The 23220-nt window shown below is 45.3% G+C and overlaps 1 protein-coding gene across 2 annotated transcripts in view; it reads left to right on the top strand.

The window, feature by feature from the left end:
* The window catches only part of PI4K2B (phosphatidylinositol 4-kinase type 2 beta), a gene marked incomplete in the record, with an annotated part of 1132580 nt that overhangs the window by 650927 nt on the left and 458433 nt on the right, over positions 1–23220 (top strand). For both annotated transcript variants that reach the window (XM_044062169.1, XM_044062167.1), the window contains 1 exon segment: positions 3601–3668. In XM_044062169.1, the coding sequence (XP_043918104.1) occupies positions 3601–3668 (68 nt within the window).

Genomic DNA, 23220 nt, shown 5'->3' with positions numbered 1-23220 from the left:
CCACCACTACCTCTATTGACCAAGGTATTATTGAAAGTCAGACCAGAGAGACCACAAATGATCCTCATTGCTCCGGACTGGCCACACCAGCACTGGTACCCATTACTAAGGAACTTGACTCACAGCCCTCCATGGATCTTGCCTCAATTCCCACTACTGCTGACTCAGAAAAATTCTCTGATACTTCACAGCCAGCTCAGAACTTTAAATTTAGCTGCATGGAGAATGCCTTGAACTATCAATCAACACTTCTCTCAAAGGACGTCCAGAATGTCATTTTGGAGGCCAGAAGGCCCAGCACCAGAAAAACTTACTCAGACAAATGGAAAAGATTTTGTGCATGGAACCAGGCTAAAGGCCAAAATCCTTGGATACCTAACATTCCTCAAATACTGCAATACTTAACTGAGATGCTACACCAAGGCCTTTCATTCTCATCCATTAAGATCCATGCTTCAGCCATTTCAGCTCAATATAATACGGATCCTCCTATTTTCTCACACCCTTTACTACGGCAGTTTCTCAGAGGGGCTAAGAATATAAGACCCCCCCAGAAAACCCCCAACGCTAGTTTGGGACCTGAACTTCGTTTTAGAAAAATTAACTCTGCCTCCTTTCGAACCAGCATTCTCAGCAGAACTACAATACTTGTCTTGGAAAACAGCTTTGTTGCTGGCTATTACCTCAGCACGCAGGGTCTCAGAACTACAGGCACTTATGGCAGTGGAACCTTTCATCATTTTCCCTAAGGACAGGGTCTCTCTACGAACTAACCCTACCTTTATGCCAAAAGTAGTATCCAGTGTGGGTTTGAATCAGACCATTCATTTACCCACCTTTTATCCAAACCCCCAGAATAAAGGAGAGAGACTCCTTCACTCTTTGGACATTCACAGACAGCTACGTTACTATTTAGATAAGACAAAGACCTTCAGAAAAACTGACCAACTCTTTGTATCCTATGCTGCAGGTTCACAAGGAAAGGCTATTTCAAAACAGACCATCTCCAAATGGATAGCACATTGTATCCGCTTTTGCTACTCACACCATGGGAAAGCAGTGCCTGTCAATATTGGGTCCCATTCTACCAGGGCTACAGCAACCTCAGCAGCCTTGCTCAGGGGTGTTCCAACCAAGGACATTCTGGAGGCAGCTACTTGGAGTTCAGTGCACACCTTTACCAAGCACTACCACCTTCCTTTATACTCAAAAACCAGAGCTGGTTTTGCCACTGCAGTACTGCAGGGCATCCTAGCTTTGCCTAACCCAGTTTAGTACCAGCCACCCATCCATAGCTTTGGGATTCAACCCAAGTGTGATGACTGCAGCAGTATAACACGATGAACATAGTACAGTTTTGTACCTACCATAAATGTAGATGTTCGAGGTGTATATACTGCTGCATTCCAGGTTACCCTCCCACTATCCCCTCTACATACTAGGGTGTTGGTTAGAGCTCCATGTTCATCAATCAATTGGATGCATGTCTATATGGTGTATTTGCTAACAGCTAGTACCATTATTTATCTATTAAGGTATTTTTGCATAGCCTTTGTATTGCCTTCCTAGTTAGGGGCACCTGACATCTGGGGCAAGAAAAACTGAATAAAATGGCATCGGCTGCCTCTTATACCCCTGTCTCACTGACGTCAGGGAAGAAGTGACGACAACCGACGCCGGACCAAGGCTTTGGGATTCGGCCGACTGCGGGACTGCCTGACGAGAGGATAACCCAAGTGTGATGACTGCAGCAGTATATACACTCGAACATCTACATTTATGGTAGGTACAAAACTGTACTTTATAATGTTTTAAGTGTGTAGATTTTCTATATAATCATTTTAGGGATCCTCCTGTCTAACTGTTGCGCCATTTCATTTGCAAGTGTCATTTCATTGTATTAGGATCATACTTGTGCAGACTGTTATATTTCATGTGGCAGTATCAGAGGGTATGATGAAAATCTGAACTCAAAGGATATGTATATATAGATATAGGTGTATATATAGTGTGTGTGTGTGTGTGTATATATATATATATGTGTATATATATATGTATATAGTTTACTATCCAAATGTTGAATTGCAATAGATGCCAAAAATAGAAACGTTATTTATTCAAAATAACGACAGCTGTAATGTTGATAATTCGCAGGTCTAACATTATCGACATTACCCAGGTTTACCTTCCGGTGAAGTTTTTACACAACGTTTTCTGGAGGGGGGCAAGCCCTGCACCCCCCACAGCCCCTGCATATTTATATATACAAACTCTAGGATCGCAGTACAGTGAGGAAAAGGGTAAATTTCACAATCCCCACTGTAGTGTAATCTCCAGTTAGAACATTAAACTCATATGAGTAAATGAACACTAAGATTCACTAAGGTGGATTTGAACATTTTCAGATTGGCTTTACAGAAACTGGGAACCATGCATTTGACCATCCCAGATTATATATATATATATATATATATATATATATATATATATATATATATATATATATATATATATATATATATATATATATATATATATTTAGATTATAGATATATATATATATATATATATATATATATATATATATATATATATATATATATATATATATATGTGTGTGTGTGGGGGGGGGTCTACTCGAGACAACAGTATTGAAAACTCATTTCAGTGAACCACTGCAGCAGTGACTATCTTCCCAGGGTAAGTAACCAAATTAACAAAACCTAAACCGCACCATCCCTAACCCACCCAGGTAGGGGGTGCACCCACTAGACCGCCCCCCCCCAACTAAATATACCATCTCCTTGTTGGCCAACAGGTTACTTACCTTGGGAAGATCTTCATTACTGCAGTGGTTCGCTGAAATGGGTTTTCAATAATGCCTCTGATCCGGTCTTCGATTATATGGGGTTTCCCCGATCTGAAGGGGACCCATATATTTTTTTTCTTGTCTTCTACTAAAGGCAGAATGTTTACAGTAGACCTCCGTTTTGGCCATTTCTGTGAAGATATCGTATATTTTTTTTTATTAAATTGCTAATATTTGGAAGGTAACTGAAGAATTTGCTTCCATTGCAGTTCAGAGATGGTGGACTGTGGAAAAAATGGCTGCCAGTGATATTTTGAAGGCTGGGAGGGAGAATGTGTGACTTAGTATGAGGTCTAGGTGGCTTGTTAGTAGCTTTCTTCTGTACATGAAACACATTTGATGAAAAAGTAGCTAGCATTCTGGTCTGATTACTTGCCCATTTTATAGCCAGCCGTAATGCCACTTTGTCACTGTGAAACTTGTTGTTTAGGCCTCTAAAGAAAAGGAACCTTGGTAGAGTGGGCTTTGCCTAATCTTCAGAATGTAAAACATTTAATTATTGAACGGATTTATTTTGCCATTTTGCTTTCTTGTTTGAATCATTTTAAATACAGTCTGTCATAAGTTGTATTGTTCTTTTAAGTGTTGTGATGATTTTATGTGAATGAGGAAATGAAAAAAAGCTAATGACAGATTTGGGAGTTCGGTTCTGTGTCTGTGCTGTTCATCTCTGCTGAAATGCTTACACACGTAATCCAAGTGCATTGTAATAAAATTGCTTTATTTTGCAGACAGAGGCAATGACAACTGGCTGATTAGATATGAAAAAGAACTGGATGGCACTGAAGATTCACTGAAGGTAAGGTAATATGTGAAAGTGGTATACTGCATGGATTTCCCCTTCTGTTTTACAAAAAAAAAAACAGTAAGGACAATGTAAGACCAAGTGAAAGAGTTAAAATGTCTTCTGCAGTGACTTGTCAGAGAAAGGAGAGAGCTTACTTTCAGAGAGATGTTTATGTACTATTCACATGCCCTGTCAAAAGATAGTTCATTTTTCTTAAGTTGAGTTTCCATGTTCAGTTTGCATCGTATAAAACTGAATACCTTTCTATAGGATAAAGGTGTCACTTCCTTTCCCAGAGTCTCCAGTACTTTCTAGCTACTTGTACATTTGGATCCCATCATAATTTGCATCACTTGGAAAGTTCCAGTTTTTGGTGCCTTACAAAGCCCTTGCAAGTGTTTTGATGACAGCCTCACCAGTGTTAACAAGACAAACTTCAGGCTTTCTTCACTAAGGCTCGCTGTGATGGAAACAGATTAAAGAGTCATTTCTGTGGCATGACAGGACCATAAAGCCAGTTTAGAGCCTGCATTATTCTTTAGTATACATACAGCACTTTTGAAACCTCACGTGCTCTCCTTATTTTTCTCTTTTCCTTTGACTTTTGAGTAGAGGTGCCTCCGGTTTCAAATGACTTGAGTGTTTCCCTTCCAAATGTCTTTTTTCACTTACCCAGACATGCTCAAGAATCCAACCAACATATTTCTGAAGGGCTGATCATTGGTCTTGGGGGACCATTCCCTTCACTGCTCCAATATTGATACTGCTGGTCAGCAAGGCATGAGCAGACTGTCATTGGCTTACCCTGTTTCATCTGTCCATCCAGTCCCAACTGTTTGGGACTGGACCTGCTTGTCAAATCCAGTCTAGTCATTTGCCAGTGCTGTCAGCCTCAAGCTTCTGAACTTTGTCTTCCCATAATGCCCTGTGTCCCCAATAGATGTTCTTCGTGTTTCACTGTTGCAGTCATCACATTTGGGTTATCTGCCTGCAGGTAGCCCTCAGCCGGCCTGAATACCAGAGTCTTCAGATTTCTGCGTCGGATGCTGTTGCTTCTTCCATGATGTCAGGTCGTCAGGGGTATAAAACATGCAGCTGACGCCATTATATTAGTCTTTCTTGACGTGCAGTGCCCGAACCAGAAGCAGTTTGCAAGTGCTGGTCGGCCGACTCCAGAAATGTTCATTTTCGAGTCCCAGACCATGATGTCCCCCACTGTTGGTTTTGTGCCTTGCTCAACACTTGAACTATTCATCAGGCTATTTTTGTAGCTAAATACTTTTGTTCTCAATCTCCATACTCCGAAATGGCTTTAAGCCATCTGACTACTGATCTTCTGAAAAAACGTAAGGATAAAGACAGAGACCGCATAGGTCCAAAACTGCCGACAACACTTCCGTTAAGCTAGTCGCAGTGAGGCACTTTCACAGCCCCTGATACCTGCTACTACAGATTCGCAGGCCTCTACTGAGACACATTCGGAGTCCGGTATGCATCGAGATGCTTCTTCGACAATGGAACCTGAAGATGTCTTTACCTTGGATGGGTCCGGAGCCGCTGTGCAGGCACCGGCTTCTGAGGGTGTATTCAGGGCTACAGACTTTCATATTAAACCGTCAGCATAATTTCCAACTAGTAGCACCAAATTCCTCAGGCCTAAAACTCACACTACGCCTAGAAAACAGATGGCCAAACCGATAACGCAGGCCCATATGCCTCAAAAACAAATTCTTAGAATGGCTGAAGACCTTATTACCTTAATTAGGGGAAGCCAGCCTTCCCCCTCTAAGAGACCTAGAACCAATTTTCTTTATGATTCTTCTGATCAGGAATCTGGTATCTCTGCTCCTTCTGATTACCAGGATTTGCCCTTATCTACTTACGAGGATTCTGATGCAGAGGATTCCATTCCCTCTGCTTCTCCTCCAGAAGATTTTTCTTTTGGTGAAACTTTGCTTGCATACCCTTAAGGAGCATTTCTTCTGGGAAAGCCAGGACTATTCTGAGTCCGAAAAGAGACTTAGGGAATTCTTACTCCTGCCTCAACACAGGCCTGTAGCTATCCCTCCTGTTCTAGCTATTCTAGATGATGTTTTCTTGGGATCTAGCCTTACCCCAGACACTTTACCTCCAGTTCCCAGAAAACCTGACCGGTACTACAGAGCACCTGACTCTCACAAGTTCCTCTTTAAGAATTCTACTGCAGATCCAGAGACCATTTCCCAAGGACCAAAAGGCATTAAGGCTACTGCTGCCAAAAACCCTATCCCTTCTGATAGAGATTCTAGAGCCTTAGACAGATGGGGTAAGAAGGTTTACACTTCTGCTACTTTGGCCATTAGGGATCTAAATTGCCAGTTTCATATGCTAAAGTATCAGCTGCATATTATGGGACTACTTAAACAGAAAATTATGTTGATTCCTGAATGTACTGAACATAAAGACTTGCAAGATTTAATGTTCTGCAGAACAAGTTGGTAAACATACTTTGCAGTGTGGTTTTGATGCTTTATAAGTATCTTGCATGGGCTGCTTTCACTGGGTCTGTACTTAGAAGGCATGCTTGGCTTAAGGAACAAAACCTGCCAGATCATGTTAAAGCTAAATTACTGGATGCACCCTTAAACCAAGACTGCCTTTTTGGCAACAAAGCAGAGGAAGTCCTCAAAAAGATGGAGGAAAAAGCTAAATCTATGCAAACTGTTAGATTTTCTACAAGTACAGCCTTTCAGATTCAGTAGGCATTGGCCTTCAAAGAACTGGTCCATTCCAGTCCCTTCCAGGCCTTCAGTCCAAACCTAGGAACAGCAGACCAAGACTTCAGTCTCAGGCTATGCACAGATCTAAGCAGTGGGGGCCTCCCACTTCCAAAGCAGGGAGTAGTAAGCCATCCCCCTATGGAAAAATGGCACAATGGCGTAACCTTAACCTTTCCCAGCCCTGCTCGACTTCTTGCTCCCTTAGGAAGAAAGCTCACCCTGCATGCAAAAAACTGGGAACTCGTTACACAGGACAAGTGGATTTTGAACATAGTTTCCCCGAGGATACAGATTCCACTTCCACACACTACCCAACCCCAAATGGTTGGCCAGACCTCCTCCCCAAATCAATGGGCGGAGGCCCGACAGCAGGTTTTCTCCCTTCTCAGTATCAGGGCAATTCAACCCGTCCCAGCAGAACTAAGGGGACAAGGTTTTTATTCGACTGTTTCTGGTACCTAGAAAAGAAAACTCCTGGCGTCCTATCCTGGACTTATCTATTCTCAACACCTTTCTGGTGGTTCCAAAATTCAAAATGCTAACTCTTCAACAGCTTCTTCCTGTGCTAGCCAAGGATGCCTGGCTGGCAACCCTAGACTTAAAGGAAGCCTACCTGCACATCCCAGTAAGAGAATCCTGTAGACAATACCTACGTTTTAAGGTGGGCTCCATGCACTTTCAGTTCTCTGCACTTCCCTTTGGCTTATCTACTGTGCCCAGGGTGTTCACAAAGTGTCTAGCTCCAGCCATTGCATTTTGCAGGCAGAGAAATATTCAGATTTACCCATACTTAGATGACTGTCTTATTCAGACAGAAAGCCAGGACTTGCTATTACAGAACCTGGCATTTGTAAAGAAACTTCTATCCTCACTGGGGTACACCATCAACGAAAAGAAATCTCACCTAGTACCCTGCCAACAGATTGTATTCCTGGGAGCAAGCTTGAACACAGCTTCCCACATGGCATTCCTCACTCCAGAGAAACAAGTTTGACAACCTACTTCAAGCTATTGGCTGCAAAAACCCAGCTATCTGCAAGGAAAATACTGCAAGCCCTGGGGTTCATGGCCTCTTGCATTCTGCTAATTCCATATGCAAGACTGCATATGAGGAAACTCCAATGGTATCTAAAATGTTTATGGTGTCAACATTCTCAGGACCTGGAAACAATGATTCCTATCATTCCTTGTCTGGGAACAGAGTTCCTTTGGTGGGCAGAGGCCTGCTACCACAACAAGGGACTCCCTTTCACTCTACCCCCTGCCGCCCAAACCCTAACAACAAATGCATCAGACTATGCATGGAGGGGCTCACATGGCAAAGCAGTGCATTTAGGGCAAATGGAACCCGAGACAGATGCACCTGCATATCAACCAAAAAGAAATGTTAGCTGTACAGAATGCTCTGACAGCCTTCAAAGACCTTATTCTCCCAGGACAACTATTGGTAAAGACAGACAACATCACAGTTATGTGGTATATAAACAAGCAGGGGGGAACCCACTCCTACCCTCTCTGCAGACTAGCCGTGGCTCTGTGGAGCACAGCCTTGAGTTACCAAGTGCACCTACAGGTTCAATTCCTGCCAGGCAAACTAAATTCACTGGCAGATGGCTTAAGCAAAAATCTCATGGACCCACACAAATGGAAACTAGAACCCAAGATATTAAACCTCTTGAACAAATGGGGGACCCCAGAGGTAGACCTGTTTGCCTCCCCTCAGAACTCCCCACAGTCAAGCTTGGAAAGTGGATGCCGTGTCCTTTACCTGAGAAAGCCTCTCTGTTTATGCCTTTCACCCTCTGCCTCTCCTCTTGAAGGTTCTACTGCAGATCAAACAGGACAATCCAAGAACAACACTGATTGCACCAGACTGGCCACGCCAGCAGTGGTAACCCCTCTTGTGCAGTCTGACACTGCTACAACCATGGCACCTGCCTCATACCCTTTCCCTGCTGTCCCAGCAGGTGGGCCAAATTCTGCACCCTCAGCTTTAAGCCCTGAACCATGTAGCCTGGCTAATTCCATGAGCTCTCCTCTAATCATCCCTCAGTAAGCAGGTGCAGGATGTCATTCTGGAGGCAAGGAGGCGTAGTACCAGAAAATCCTATGCTGAAAAGTGGAAAATATACTGCTCCTGGAGCCAGGCTCAGGGGATGGCCAGTACGGTGCCCAGCTTACCTCATATTCCAGAGTACTTAACAGAAATGCTCCACAAGGGCCTATCCATCTTGTCAATTAAGATTCATGCCTCTGCCATTTCAGCACATTATAACACTGAGCCACCCCTCTTCTCTCACCCCTTGCTAAAACAATTCCTTAGAGGGGCCAAAAATTTAAGACCCCCCAGGAGACCTCCCTCTCCAGTCTGGGACCTTAACTTTGTATTGAAAAGCTCACTCTTCCCCCCTTTGAGCTAGCTGCTACAGCAGAGTTGAAATTCCTTTCTTGGAAAATAGCTTTACTTCTAGCCATCACGTCAGCAAGAAGAGTGTCTGAATTACAGGCCCTCATAGCAGTGGAACCCTTCATTATCCTCCATGCGGACAGGGGCTAATCCTTCCTTTATGCCCAAGGTGGTGCCTAGTGTGACCCTAAACCAGTCCATTCATTTGCCTACTTTTTTCTCTAATCCACAAAACAAAGGGGAACGGATATTGCACACTCTGGACGTGCACAGACAACTTAGAATGTGAAGTTGTTCAATCTAGCCATTCATTTTTCACTGATGGGTTCAGAGCTAATCCTCGGCTCCGACACGGCTGACTAGCAAGCTCAAAGTTCTCCAGTAGCCCAAGACCCAACCCGTTATCCCACAATGCACTGCTGGAATTAGTTTGCCGCTGCACGGATCTCTTGGTTTCCAGCATTGCTCGAGACTATTATTGGGAGTTTTCAACTTTCAGCAAGTTATATGTTTCAATTTTTTTTATATATCTTTGATTACTTTATTAGATATTACTAGATAGTGGATAGTTGCTTTCTGTGTTCAACTCCCTTTCCTCAGTAAAATCTTTCTTTGCCTTCGGCCCTTTGGCCTTAGGATCTCTTTTTATAATTGTTAGTGTTCCCTGTTTGAGACTCTTGTTATTGGATTACTTAATCCTGTTTATATTGATATAGTTGTTAGTTGCCCCTATTGTGCTGTGTGTTTTGTGTGAGTTGGTTAGATTCTAAAATAGCTCATAGTTAAATAGTGTGTTCCATTTTAGTGGAAATTGTGAAATGTCTGAAGAAAAAGATGAACATCCAAAGTCTGGGTTTAAAAAATGCCCAGACTGCAGACAGAAAATGTCTGTCACAGATGCCCATGTGCGGTGTGTTTATTGTTTGGGTGAGGTGCACCTGCAAGAGTCATGCAGAATCTGTCACTCCTTTTCCACCAGAGTGCTTGCAGAAAGGAAGAGGAAGTTAATTGATAGGGGTATTATCAAACACCCATTTTCTGAGGCGTTGTCTGACCAGGATGAGGCCAGCAAATCATCCAAATCTTCCTCTGAATCTAGGTCTAAAAAAGGAAAAAGGTCAAAGTGTGGTGACTTCGGCTTCACTGCGTTCGGAGCTGACAGTCTGTTCTTTTCAGAACTGGGACACTGATCTGGAACCGGTTACCGAAAAACCTCCATCCATACTGCTCCAGTCGGCTCCATCTGTTCACTCTTCCAGGTCCTCTGTCAGCCTTTCTGATCTGGATATGGACTGGCTGGTTCAGAAACTCTTAAAGGCACCAGGCCTAGCTAAACTGCTGTCGGCTCAGACCCAACCATCGGAGCTGAAGACCACTACTCTTGAATTGTCTGCTCCTCCTCTGAGCCGTACCAGACCTTCGGAGCCGGAGGAGGCTGAGCTGATTGTGGATCCCTTGGAGCCTACACCTGCTCCAGTGTCATCGGCTCAATCTGCTCAGATGTTCTCGGCACTGACCGGGGACTCTAGGAGCTGACTCTCTCCGGTTGGGTCCAGGGAGGATAGCCGCACCGACTTGGAGCCGATTCTTCCTCTCGGGGCCTCGGCTCGGTTGAGCTCGGCTCCTACCTCAGGCATGGAGCCCACCGCTTCGGTGCGGGAGGAGATTGTGGCTCAGTCGGATCAGTCGACTCCTTCTCATTGGAGCCGAGGTGCATTCAAAGCTATGAGGCGAGTGTTGTCTCCTAAGACTTCCTTATCTCAAGGTTTGGCCTCTTCTTCCCCTAAAGTGCCTGTGTCAGTTTCTGTCTCCTCTGGTCATCCCAAGCGTAGAGACCCTGAGCCTCTGGTATCCTCACAGGGCACTCCCTGCTCTTCTGAGACCTCTCCAGAATTTTCCCCTGAAGAGGTTCCCAGGAAGAGATTATGCAAGAGGAGGCATTTGGACTCCCCCCAGGAGTCTCTCACATCGGGCACCGACTTGAATGAATCAGAAGGGCCCCTATATCCCCCTCTGAGGACATCTCCTTTGCAGAGATTCTTGAAATTCTTAGGCAGATGGGGTAATTGGCAGCCCAAGAGCCCTACTGAGGACGAGTCGGTTCTCCTGAAGGCATTCAGGTCTCAGCCTTCCACCTCTTGGGTATCTCCACCCTACGATGAGCTTATGGATCTGGTCTCTTGTAGGGAGTGGGAGTCACCAGAATCTATGGAACCTCTTCCTAGAAGGCCTAATAAGTTTATTTCTGCCCCCATGGATAAGTCCTTTTTGACCAAGGGAGTCCCTGTTAATGCCATGGTGGTAGCAGCAGCCACCAAAAAGGAAATGTCTGAGACTTCCTCGTCTATCCATCCTACTAACAGAGAATCTAGGATCATGGATAAATATGGGAAACGCATGTTCAGTTCAGCGACTTTCTCACTCAGATCACTGAACTACTTGACACATTTTCCAGACTGCAGATGGATCTCCTTAAGGAGTTGGGAGATACTCTTCAGGGTGCTTTAGCTACGTGTGTATCTAACAAGATTGCCACTCAACTCTCTACCCTCAATTCGATAGTCAACTCGTCCATGCGTCTCTCATCTTACGGAACTGATGGTTCGAGTAGACCTGCAGGTACAGGAATCGCTCTTCATAGACATGCCGGGATGCAACTCTGTTCCTTTGCGGAACCCTTCAAGTCTTCCTTTACTAATACCCCATTTAACGGCTTATCTTTATTTGGGCCAAAGGTGAAGGAGTCTTTGACCAGGTGTGAGCAAGAAGGAAAGACTGCCGTTGGAGTCCATTTTTCCACCCCCACTCGACCCTTTCCTAAAGGTCAGAGGTGAGGAAAGATGTGATTCCTGAAAGCCCAAGGAGTCTTTCAAGACACATGTGGAGAGCCCCCCTCCAGAGGCAGAGGAGGGGGTTTCAATGGAAGACACCGCCCTCGTGGCAGAGGGGGTCCGCAACACCAGGGTGACGGATCATTTTTCTGGTCAGTCCTACCAGCGCTCCTGGAGGGAAGCCCGACTGTCCTACTCTGGAGGCAGTCGGGGGTCGCTTATCATTGTACCCAAAAGCCTGGCTAAATGTAACAAATGACAGCTGGGTACACAGTATCATTTCCAGAGGGTATTTCATACCGTTCTCCACCCAGCCCCTTCCCGTCAAAAATCCTGGGTGTTCCACCCAGTCACATGGGACAAGCAGCAATAGAGGTACACCGATTGCTAGAAAAAAGTCATCCAGCCAGTCCCGGCAGACCAGACAGGATTCGGAACTTACTCAAGATTCTTTTTGGTTCCAAAGAAAACGGGACTGGAGACCCATTTTGGATCTCAGCAGACTCAGACAATTTATGAGAAAAGAGAAGTTCCGAATGGTCACGCTACAGTCCATACTCCCATTTCAAGGGAAGGACAATTGGATGTGCTCGATCAATCTCAAGGATGCGTACTACCACATAAAGATGGCCGAGGCCATCCAGAGATCACCTGCTTTTCTGGCTGGGAGCCAATCATCATCAGTTCCGAGCTCTGCCCTTTGGTCTCACTACAGCCCCCAGAGTGTTCACTAAGTGCATGGCAGTAGTCATGGCTCACCTGAGGCATCTAGGATTCCAGGTGTTTCTGTATTTGGACAATTGGCTCCTTACCTCCACCACCAGGCATCAACTTCTTCAAACGAGAGAGGCTACTCTTGACAGTCTGTGATTGGCTAGGCATTGCAGTCAACTTCGAAAAGTCTGCCTTGTTGCCATCGCAGCATATCGTTTTTATAGGGACAGAATTAGACACGTCAACCACCACTCTTCGTCTTCCACCAGAAAGAATTTGTATTCTTCGCCAACACATCATGTCCCTGATATCAAAGAACAGAGCACCAGCTGCAGAGGTATTGAAAGTTCTAGGATTGATGGCGGCAACTATTTTAGCAATCCCGTTAGCAAGGATGCATATGAGAATCCTTCAATGGCTTCTGTTCACGCAATGGTCTTGCCAAGAACTTCCAATGAGTCACATGACCCTGATAACGAATTCCTGCAAGAAGGATCTTCAGTGGTGGTTGATGTCTCCATGTCACAATAGGACATCCCTTCATGCTCCCCCCTCCAGTTGCCATTGTGACCACGGACGCTTCCCTGATAGGGTGGGAGGGGGGCTTTTTCAAGCAAAGACTGCCCAAGGCACATGGACAGATCAAGAATCACATCTGCATGTCAATCCCCTGGATATGAGAGCAGTACTTCTAGCGTTGCAATACTTTCCAGGACTCTCTTCCTCTAGGGACAATTGCAATACAGACAGACAAACATGTCAGTGGTCTGGTACCTGAACAAGCAAGGCAGGACAAAGTCTTATCCCCTTTGCCAAGAAGCCCTCAGAGTATGGCAGTGGGCAGTGTCATCCCAGCGTTTTCTGTTAGCAATGCACATCCTGGGCAAATCCAACGTCATAGTGGACAGACTGAGCAGAGGAATTTTTATTGCCCCACGAATGGTCCCTCAAACAAGAGATTGCGGACAGGATCTTCCGCAAATGGGGCCAGCCTTCCTGTGACCTGTTCGCCAGTCACATCAACAACAAATGCAAAAGCTGATGTCCTTCAAGGATGCATCTGCAGTCATAACAAATGGGTTGTCCTGTCGTCAGGCAGCCCTTCGGTCGGCCGGATTCCAAAGTCTGGGTCCGGCTTCGGCTGATGTCGCACTTCACCCGACGTCATCTCTGCTGGTCTTCGGGTATAAAGGCATCAGCCGACGCCATTTTCCTCAGTCTTTCTTGCCGTGGCGCAAGCAGAAGCTGTTCGCAAGTGCCGGTCGGTCAGATCCAGAGATTACTACTATCGAATATTACTTCGTAGACTTCTAAAAGCTAAGTACCCCGTTGGGGACTCTTTCTTGCCTCAGCCGATGTCAGAAAAAGTCAATAACTGTTTAACTTGTGGGAAACAAATACCTCATAAAGATTTCCACTCTTACTGCCTGCCTTGCTTAGGCCCAGACCACGACGTAGCAGCCTGTTCGGCCTGTGCTTCCTTCAACCGACGAACGCTTAGGCGTCGGTCGGAGTTTGCTGAACAGTTTTTCGGCTCAGATTTTGCGTACATTATGCCGTCGGATCCTCCGACTACCCAATTTGTTAAAAAACGCAAAGAAAAAGACCGACACTCGCGGTCCGCGGTTTCGGCCGAAGCCACGGTTAAGCAAGCCGTGAGTGTCTCTGTTTCCGCCGAAACCAAGAAAGCCGGTCAATCTTCAGCCGAATCCATGACTACTACTGAGGCTCCTGCTACCTTACTTGAATCGGCCTCAGAAGTTTTGCGTACTACTGTGGTTCCTAGTGATTTATCAGACACCATCCCTTTGGATGTCTCTACCCCAGCACGTGGTGCTGCTAGGCCTCCTGCAGCCATGTCTATTAAGGCCTTTGCCAGGGCTAAAGCAGCCAAAACTGTTAAATCAGTGCCTGTTAAGCCCCCTTCACACAGGCCCACTTCTAGTTCACAAATGCTTACTCTGGCAGAGGATTTAATATCCTTAATTAGAGGATCTCAATCTCACCCAGACAGGGCCTCTCAGCCCCCAGAAAAGAGATCTAGGGCAGAGCCCCCCGAGCCAGTGTCCTCTGATGATTCTGCGGATGACTCGGACATTACAGACCAGCCGGAGGCTCCTTTTTCTACTTACGAAGATTCAGATGCTGAAGAATCCATTCCATCTGCCTCTCCACCAGAGGAATTTTCCTTTGGGGAAATCTTACATGCCATGAGAGAACAATTCCAATGGCAGGGACAAGATTTCTCAGATTCAAGAAAAAGGCTTAGGACATTTCTGCACTTACCACAACATAGGCCCTTAGCTATACCTCCAGTACTGCCTGTTGTGGATGATGCATTTAATGATGTTTGCACCGCTCCTGATACTTTACCTCCAGCCCCTGCCAAACCAGATGGATTTTACAGGGTGCCAGACACTCATCACCACCTATACAAGGCCCCACTTGCAGATCCAGAGACTATATCCCAGGGGCCTAAGGCAGTAGCCTCGACCTCAGCAAAAAACCCTATTCCTTCTGAAAGGGAATCCAGGTCCTTAGAGATGGGGGAAAAAAGTTTACACCTCTGCTACTCTCTCAGCTAGAGCTTTAAACTGTCAGTTTCATATGATCCAATACCAAGAGTTTATGCCTGATCAGTTAACTAAGAAGCTGTCCTCTGATGACTCCTTAGATAAGAAATATGTTTTAGAAATGGTAAATAACATCCAACAGGTTAGTAACCATTCTTTAAAATGTGGCTATGATGCACTGGAGGCTTCATTTAGATCAGCCATGACTGGCACAGTGATAAGAAGGCATGCATGGTTGAAAGAACAGGTCTTGCCGGATCATGTTAAAGCAAAGCTGTTAGATGCTCCTATGGATAAGACCAGTCTATTTGGTACACCTGCTCAGCAAGTAATGAAGAAAATGGAAGAGAAGGCAAAATCTGTACAAACAGTTAAGGACTTCTTACAGGTTCAGCCCCCCAAGGTTTAGCAGGAACTGGCCTGCCAAAAATTGGTCCTTTCCAGACTCCTCAAAATCTCAGAGGCAGGAATAGACGCTCTAGAGGCAGAAATCAATCCAGAGGAGGTGCCTGCAGAGGACGACAGTGGCAAGGCAATAACCGAGGCACAGACACAACCACTGCCACTACAACAGGACAATCACAGTGACTTGGCTCTGACACCGCCTACCAGGGAGCAAATAGCAGCACCTTTAGGCGGAAAGTTAGCCATATTTTAAAAAAATTGGCACTATATCACAAAAGACAAGTGGATTTTGCAAACCATAGACCAAGGCTACAGGTTCCACTTCCACACCTTACCAGTAAAAAGAGGAATGCCAAACCTACCTCCAAATCAAAAAAAAGAAGCTCTAAAGCAGATAGCGGAATTAACAAAGATGAGAGCTGTGGAAAGAGTACCTATGACAGAACAGGGCAAAGGATTCTACTCCAGACTCTTCCTAGTACCAAGAAAAGAGAAAAGTTGGAGACCTATTCTCGACCTGTCCGTCTTAAACACATACATCATTGTCCCAAAATTCAAAATGCTGACCCTACAGCAACTTCTTCCCATGCTGGGCAAGGAGTGTTGGCTGGTAACTCTAGATCTCAAGGAGGCATACCTGCACGTCCCCATACGACCAAATTGCAGAAGATACCTCAGATGATTTGCAGGATCAGAGCATTATCAATTCTCAGCATTGCCCTTTGGCTTATCTACTGCGCCCAGAGTATTCACAAAATGCCTGGCATCAGTAATCGCTCACTGCAGGCTACAGGGAATCCAAATTTATCCATACCTGGACGACTGCCTGTTACAAGCGGACAACAAAAGCAAGCTGACAACAGATTTACAAAGAGTCATTTGCTTACTACAAGCCCTGGGATACACAGTCAATTTACAAAAGTCAAGACTGATACCATCCCAAACAAGAACATTCTTGGGTGCGGAATTGGACACAGTAAAACAAATGGCATTCCTAACGGCAGAAAAACAAAAACAACTCCCTCTTTACTTCTTGGCATTAACAAAGCAGAACAAACTAACAGCAAGAAAAGTACTTCAGGCCTTGGGCTTCATGGCATCATGCATAATCTTGGTCCCACATGCCAGACTGCATATGAGAAAGCTACAGTGGTACCTAAAGAATTTATGGTCTCAACACAGGCACAGCTTAGAAACCGAAATCCCACTAATCCCATGCCTGAAACAGGAGTTCCTATGGTGGGCTCAAGCATGCCAGTCAAACCCAGGCTTGCCCTTCCACAACTTTCAAGCAAGCCAAACCATCACAACAGACGCCTCAGACCTAGGCTGGGGCGCACATGTTGGACAAATGCATACAAGGATTGTGGACTCAAGACCAGCTGCACCTGCACATAAACCAAAAGAAATGCTGGCAGTAAAACTAGCAATCCAGAAATTCAGACCATTCCTCAAAGAAGGCCATTTAATGATAAGGACAGACAACACCACAGTCATGTGGTACATCAACAAACAGGGAGGCACTCATTCATACCCACTATGCAGAATGACTCTGGACCTTTGGAATATGGCTCTGAGCTACAACATCCAGTTACAGGCAATATTTGTGCCGGAAAAGAAAACACCCTAGCAGACATGTTAAGCAGAACCACCTCGGATGCTCACGAATGGATGCTACACCCGGACATCTTCAAGGCCATCACAAAGAAATGGAGAATGCCACAAATAGACCTATTCGCATCCCCACTCAATCACCAGCTGAAAAAATTCTGCACAAGGACATACCACCCACTTGCATGGAAGGTGGACTCTCTATCCTTCAGTTGGAAAGGCCTGACAGCATATGCATTTCCACCTCTTCCTTTGATGCACAAGGTACTACTGAAAATCAGAGAGGAACGCCCAAGGATAATCCTGATAGCTCCGAATTGGCCAAGACAACACTGGTATCCATTGCTGAGGAGCATGTCTCGGGGGAGAATGTGGTCAATACCCTGATACCTTTGATGTTAACTCAGAACAACTACAACATCATGCACCCAAACCTAAAAACCTTGCAACTGACTGCCTGGAACATCACATAGCAGCATCTAACCCAGACCTATCCCAAAGGGTTAAAGACATTATCCTTGAAGCACGCAGACCTTCAACAAGAAGGAACTATGCAGGAAAATGGAAAAGGTTTGTCATTTGGAGTGCTGAAAGAGGAAAAGATGTCGAGCATAGATATTGCTAACATCCTGGAGTACTTGGCAGAGCTTCTACATACAGGCCTGTCCTATTCCTCCATCAAGATACATGCATCAGCTATTTCAGCAGAATACAGCTTCGATCCACCTGTCTTTTCAAGATCCTCTACTCAGGCAGTTCCTCAGAGGGATCAAGAATGTAAAACCTCCTAGGAAACCACCATTACCAGCATGGGACTTGAACTTTGTGCTAGAAAAATTAACACTCCCTCCATTTGAACCAGCAGCAACAGCAGATCTTCAACACCTATCATGGAAAACTGCTTTCCTACTGGCAATTACTTCAGCAAGGAGGGTTTCGAACTACAGGCCTTAATGGCAGTACAACCCTTCCTAATCTTCCATCAAGATAGGGTGTCCATGAGAACTAATCCTACATTTATGCCTAAGGTGGTATCCAGAGAGTCTTTAAACCAGGCAATCCACCTACCTACCTTCTTTCCCAACCCACAGAACAGGGGGGAAAGACTGCTGCATACCTTGGATGTACATAGACAGTTACGCTACTATCTGGACAGAACCAAAGGTAACAGAAAAACTGACCAGCTTTTAGTAGCCTATGCAACAGGAAGGGAAGGAAAAGCAATTTCCAAACAGACAATCTCCAAATGGATAGGAAATTGCATAAGATTCTGTTACTCCTACCATGGAAAACCAATTCCACAGAACATAAGACCTCATTCTACAAGGGCAACAGCCACTACCACAGCTTTCTTATGAGGAGTGGCAACCAAGGACATTATTGAGGCGGCTACTTGGACCTCCGTGCATGCATTTGCCAAGCATTATAATCTACCTCTATACTCTAGATCCCGAGCAGGGTTTGCCACTGCTGTACTGCAAGGGATCCTAACTACACCATAATTTTTTCTTCCTCCACCCCTAGTTTGGCTATGGTATTCTACCCATTTGTTATGACTGCAGATGCATCCTTGAAGGACATGGTACAGTTTTGTACCTACCATAAATGTAGATGTCCGAACAGGATAGCATCTGCAGTCAGGATTACCCACCCTCCTTCCCCTCTGTGGTACTCCTAGGGTATTTACCCTCCTAATAGCTAGCTAGGGGGGAGTCTCTTATGGTGTATTTGTTTGTATATATGTACATACATGCTTATTTTTTGTGTTTGCCTTCTACTTTTTGGAAACATTGGCATTTATCCAAAATTTAGCTTTCCAAGAGGGCAACTGGCATCTGGGGCAAGAAACACTGAGGAAAATGGCGTCGGCTGATGCCCTTATACCCGAAGACCAGCAGAGATGACGTCGGGTGAAGTGCGACATCAGCCGAAGCCGGACCCAGACTTTGGAATCCGGCCGACCGAAGGGCTGCCTGACGACAGGACAACCCATTTGTTATGACTGCAGATGCTATCCTGTTCGGACATCTACATTTATGGTAGGTACAAAACTGTACTTTTTGCCCTGATTTCCACGCCAGGTCACTCCCCGAGGGATACTGTTGTCCACTATTGGCCCCGAGTCTCCTCTACATATTTCCACTAAATCCCGATACCCAGATTCTTACAGAAAGCAAAGTCACTGGGATGGACTATCATCCTTATAGCCCCTCACTGGCCTTGGCAGATTTGGTTTCCGTTTCTTTACCATCACATTCTGGAAGATCCATGGATACTGGACCCGGTTCCGGATTTTCCGGTTCCGGATTTGACACATCCGTCAGGGGATCTTCATCCATCTTTGCAGACACTGAAGCTAACAGCTTGGCTGCTCCAATTCCCCGCATAGCCAGGCTCTATAATCTTTCCCACGACACTAGTCAAATTTTGTTGGCTTCCCATAAACCTTCCACCAGAAAATTGTATCGTAGTAAGTGGAAGAGATTTTCCATTTGGGCTTATTCCCACAACATTGACCCTTACCAAGCGCCATTGTCTTCTGTGTTACAATTCTTGACAGAAATCTTCAACAAAGGAGCAGCGGCTGCTACGGTGCGAGTGCAATTAGCTGCTATATCTAATTTCCATTTAGGAATCGATGGTTTAAATATTATGGCTCACCAATTGTCTAAGGTTTTTCTAAAAGGTTCCTTTCACATGATGCCTCCAGTGAAGACACCTTATTCCCCTGGAATTTGAATTTTATGTTGGCTCTTGTCATTCGTCCTCCTTTTGAGCCTCCATCATCTTGTGAACTAAAATTTCTGTCATGGAAAACTATCTTCTTACTAGCTATCACTTCAGCCCACAGTGTGTCAGAGCTCCAAGCCCTATCCATCAAGCCCTCCTTATGTGGTCTTCCATGCTGATAGAGTATCTCTCAGGACAAATCCATCATTTTTGCCCAAAGTATGTTCTGAGATTAACATTAATCAAGTCATTGAGTTGCCTGTTTTCTTCCCTAATCATATCAACAAATTGGAATATATGTTGCACAAACTCGATGTTCATAGACAACTTAGATTTTATTTGGGCAGAACAAAAGACATTAGGAAATCAGATCAGCTCTTTGTGTCTTTTTCTGAGGCCAGGAAAGGTAAACCAGTTGCTAAAACAACCCTGTCTAAGTGGCTGTTGGATTGTATCACCTACACATATTCTTGTCATAACATGCCCTTGTCTAGTAAGGTAAAGGCTCATTCAACCAGTGGAGTTTCTACCTCTTCAGCCTTTCAAGCCAAACAACATCTGTGTAGCAGCCACATGGTCTAAACCTCACACTTTTATAACTCGTTACAAAGTGGATAAGGTCTCCAGGGACAGGGCTTCATTTGGTTCTACGGTTCTGAAGAGTGTACTAACGTGAGCCACCCAAGATCAGGGTGCTAGGGACGCTACCCATCAGTGAAGAATGAATGGCGAGATTCAACAACTTCACATAAAGAAGTTATGTACTCACCATAACATTCCATGCGAGTTGTTCCATCTCGCCTTCATTCTCACGTCCCTCCCTCCTTCCCCCTCCTGGCTGGCAGTTGACCTGGAGGCTGTCTTCATCCTGGTTTTTCAATGTGTCTTCATTCCTAGGCAGAATAATTATTGTACTTCTATGTGGTACGCAGCAAACAAGATCTGAGGTAATTCCAGCAGTGCATTGTGGGTTAAGAGGTTGGGTCTCGAGCTACTGGAGAACTTTGAGCTTTCTAGTCGGCCTTGTCGGAGCAGAGGATCAGCTCCGGACACATCAGTGAAGAATGAAGGCGAGATGGAACAACTCACATGGAATGTTATGGTGAGTACATAACTTTTTTTTCTATTTGGACAGGACTAAGCCTCCCAGAAAATCTGACCAGCTGCTAGTTGCCTTTGCTGCACGGGCAGAAGAGGAAGGCCATTTCAAAGCAAACCATTTCCAAATGGATAACCCATTGCATTAATTTCTGCTACAAGCACCATGGAAAACCTAGCCCCCAGGGGATAAGATCACATTCCCTCAGGGCGGCATCTACCTCTACGGCATTTCTCAGTGAAGTGCCTACCAGGGACATCCTGGAAGCTGCTACCTGGAGCTCTGTACATACCTTCAAGCATTACCACCTACCTATCTTTTCTGAATCCAGAGCTGGATTTGCCACAGCAATCTTGCAGGGCTTAATAGCTGGCCCTAATGCTCTTTAACTACCGCCTCCCTTCCTTAGCTTTTTGAATCAAACCAAATGTGATGACTGCAACAGTGAAACACGAACAACATACTACAGTTGTGTACACTTAGCGTAAATGTAGATGTTCGAGTGTATTCACTGTTGCAGTCCTGGTTACCCTCCCTCCAGCCCCCTGACTTCTCTTGGCTCTACCTTTCCTTCTTGTTTGGTATATATATTTTTTCATGTGGATTTGCTTTTTTGATGGAGGTGTACCATACCATATAATTGCTTCCTATTGTGGGGGCACCTGACATCCGGGACAAGAAAAACTGATGCAGTGGCCTCGGCTGCATGTTTTATACACCTGACGACCTGACGTCATGGAAGAAGCGACAGCATCCGATGCAGAAATCCAAAGACTCTGGTATTCAGGCCGGCTGAGGGCCACCTGCAGGCAGATAACTCAAATGTGATGACTGCAACAGTAACAAAGTGTACACAACTGTACTTTTCAGATCTCATTTACCACCATTGGAAACAGTCGATGCACTCCATGCTGGCTAAATGCTCTCAATGCTTATCGATGTCCTTCTACTTACTGTTGCGGTATTCATAACTAATATAATCTCCTGACAAGGATAGCCCCTACGTCTGGCCAGTATACCAAAGCCTCTAACCTTAACCAGTGTTGTACGTCAGATGTATGCTTCCCTCATTAACGTAGGCCATAAAGGTGATGTACAGATGCTCTCAACTCAGAACTTCTATGCTGCCAGTCCGAATGCCATAGTTGAATGTCTGTCTGAACTCTGTTTGCTGTGCTGGTTATACTGAGCCTTCTTCAGATAAGTACCCCAAGAGGGTCCTTTTCTTTTGTTTTCATTATATTTTGAGAGTTTTTGTAATCCAAGAAAGGGAAATGTCAGTGTGTCAGGCAGAATCCCTATAAAGATTGTTATAAGCGTTTGCTTTGTCTGGGCACTTCTCAAGACCACACCCAGTGCTCCATTTGTCAGGAATTTGTGCTGAAGGTGCTTCACAGCCCACTGTCTTCACTCTGTATTTATCTTGAGGACCAACATTTCAAGTTGGTGGCCCCAAGGTACCATAGCCGTATCCACCTGCCCCGAGGTATAGCCACCACTCAAGGAAAAAGACCAAGAAGTTGAAGTCTAATACTGCTGCTCTCTGGCCTCTGGCAGATGTCTGTCTCCTGAGATGGCTGTTAACCCAGAGGGCTACCCAGTGTTGACGTCTGTTCCCTCTGCCACACCTCTGTCAGAGGCCTGCTTGGAACAGACTTCGCGCATGTCCTCAGAGGCTTTGCAAATGTCTGCAGCAGACGTGGAGGGGGAACCATGTTTGATCATATCTGAGGGGCCTAGGAGGATTCTCCAGATCTTGGGGAGGAATTGCCTGATAAACCCTGACTTTGAGGCAGGGTTCTGAACCACCAAGGTTGGTTAAGGCTGATGTCCCCCTTAAGAAGAGAGAGAGAGCGGAAGACTAAGCATATTTCCCCCACTGCCAAGGATCCTCAAAGGGAATGGCAGGATTTTACTCAGGGCTCGTTTAATGTCCTGATGGTTTTGAGACCACCACAGGGGGTTTCTGATGTTTGTGTTTCACTGTTGCAGTCATTACTCTTGAGTTATCCTGCTGGCAGGCTATCCGCAGTCGGCCAGAATTCCAAAGTCTAGGTCCGGCGTCGGTTGCTTTCACTTCTTCCCCGATGTCGGTGCGCCAGGGGTATAAAAGATGCAGCCAACGCCATTTTCTTCAGTCTTTCTTGCTGCGCGGTGCCCGAAGCAAAAGCAGTTCGCAAGTGCCGGTTGGCCATCTCCTGAGATTTTCACAGACTAATTTCAGATCCAAAGTTTTCATTAAAGCTAAGTACCCCATTGGGGAAACTTTTTTCTTGCTCCAGACCAATGACAGCACAAGTTAACAATTGTATTTCTTGTGGGAAGCAAGTACCTCATAAGGATTATCATTCTTACTGTATTCCTTGCCTAGGCCCTGATCATAACGTTGCTAGCTGTCGGTTTTGTGCTAGATTCAGCAAACACACTATTAAGCA

This window comes from Protopterus annectens, chromosome 2.part1 (assembly GCF_019279795.1).
Source record: "Protopterus annectens isolate FY-2018-M chromosome 2.part1, PAN1.0, whole genome shotgun sequence".
In the NCBI taxonomy this organism is placed as follows: domain Eukaryota; kingdom Metazoa; phylum Chordata; order Ceratodontiformes; family Protopteridae; genus Protopterus; species Protopterus annectens.
This window is presented reverse-complemented; position numbering and strand designations above follow the sequence as displayed.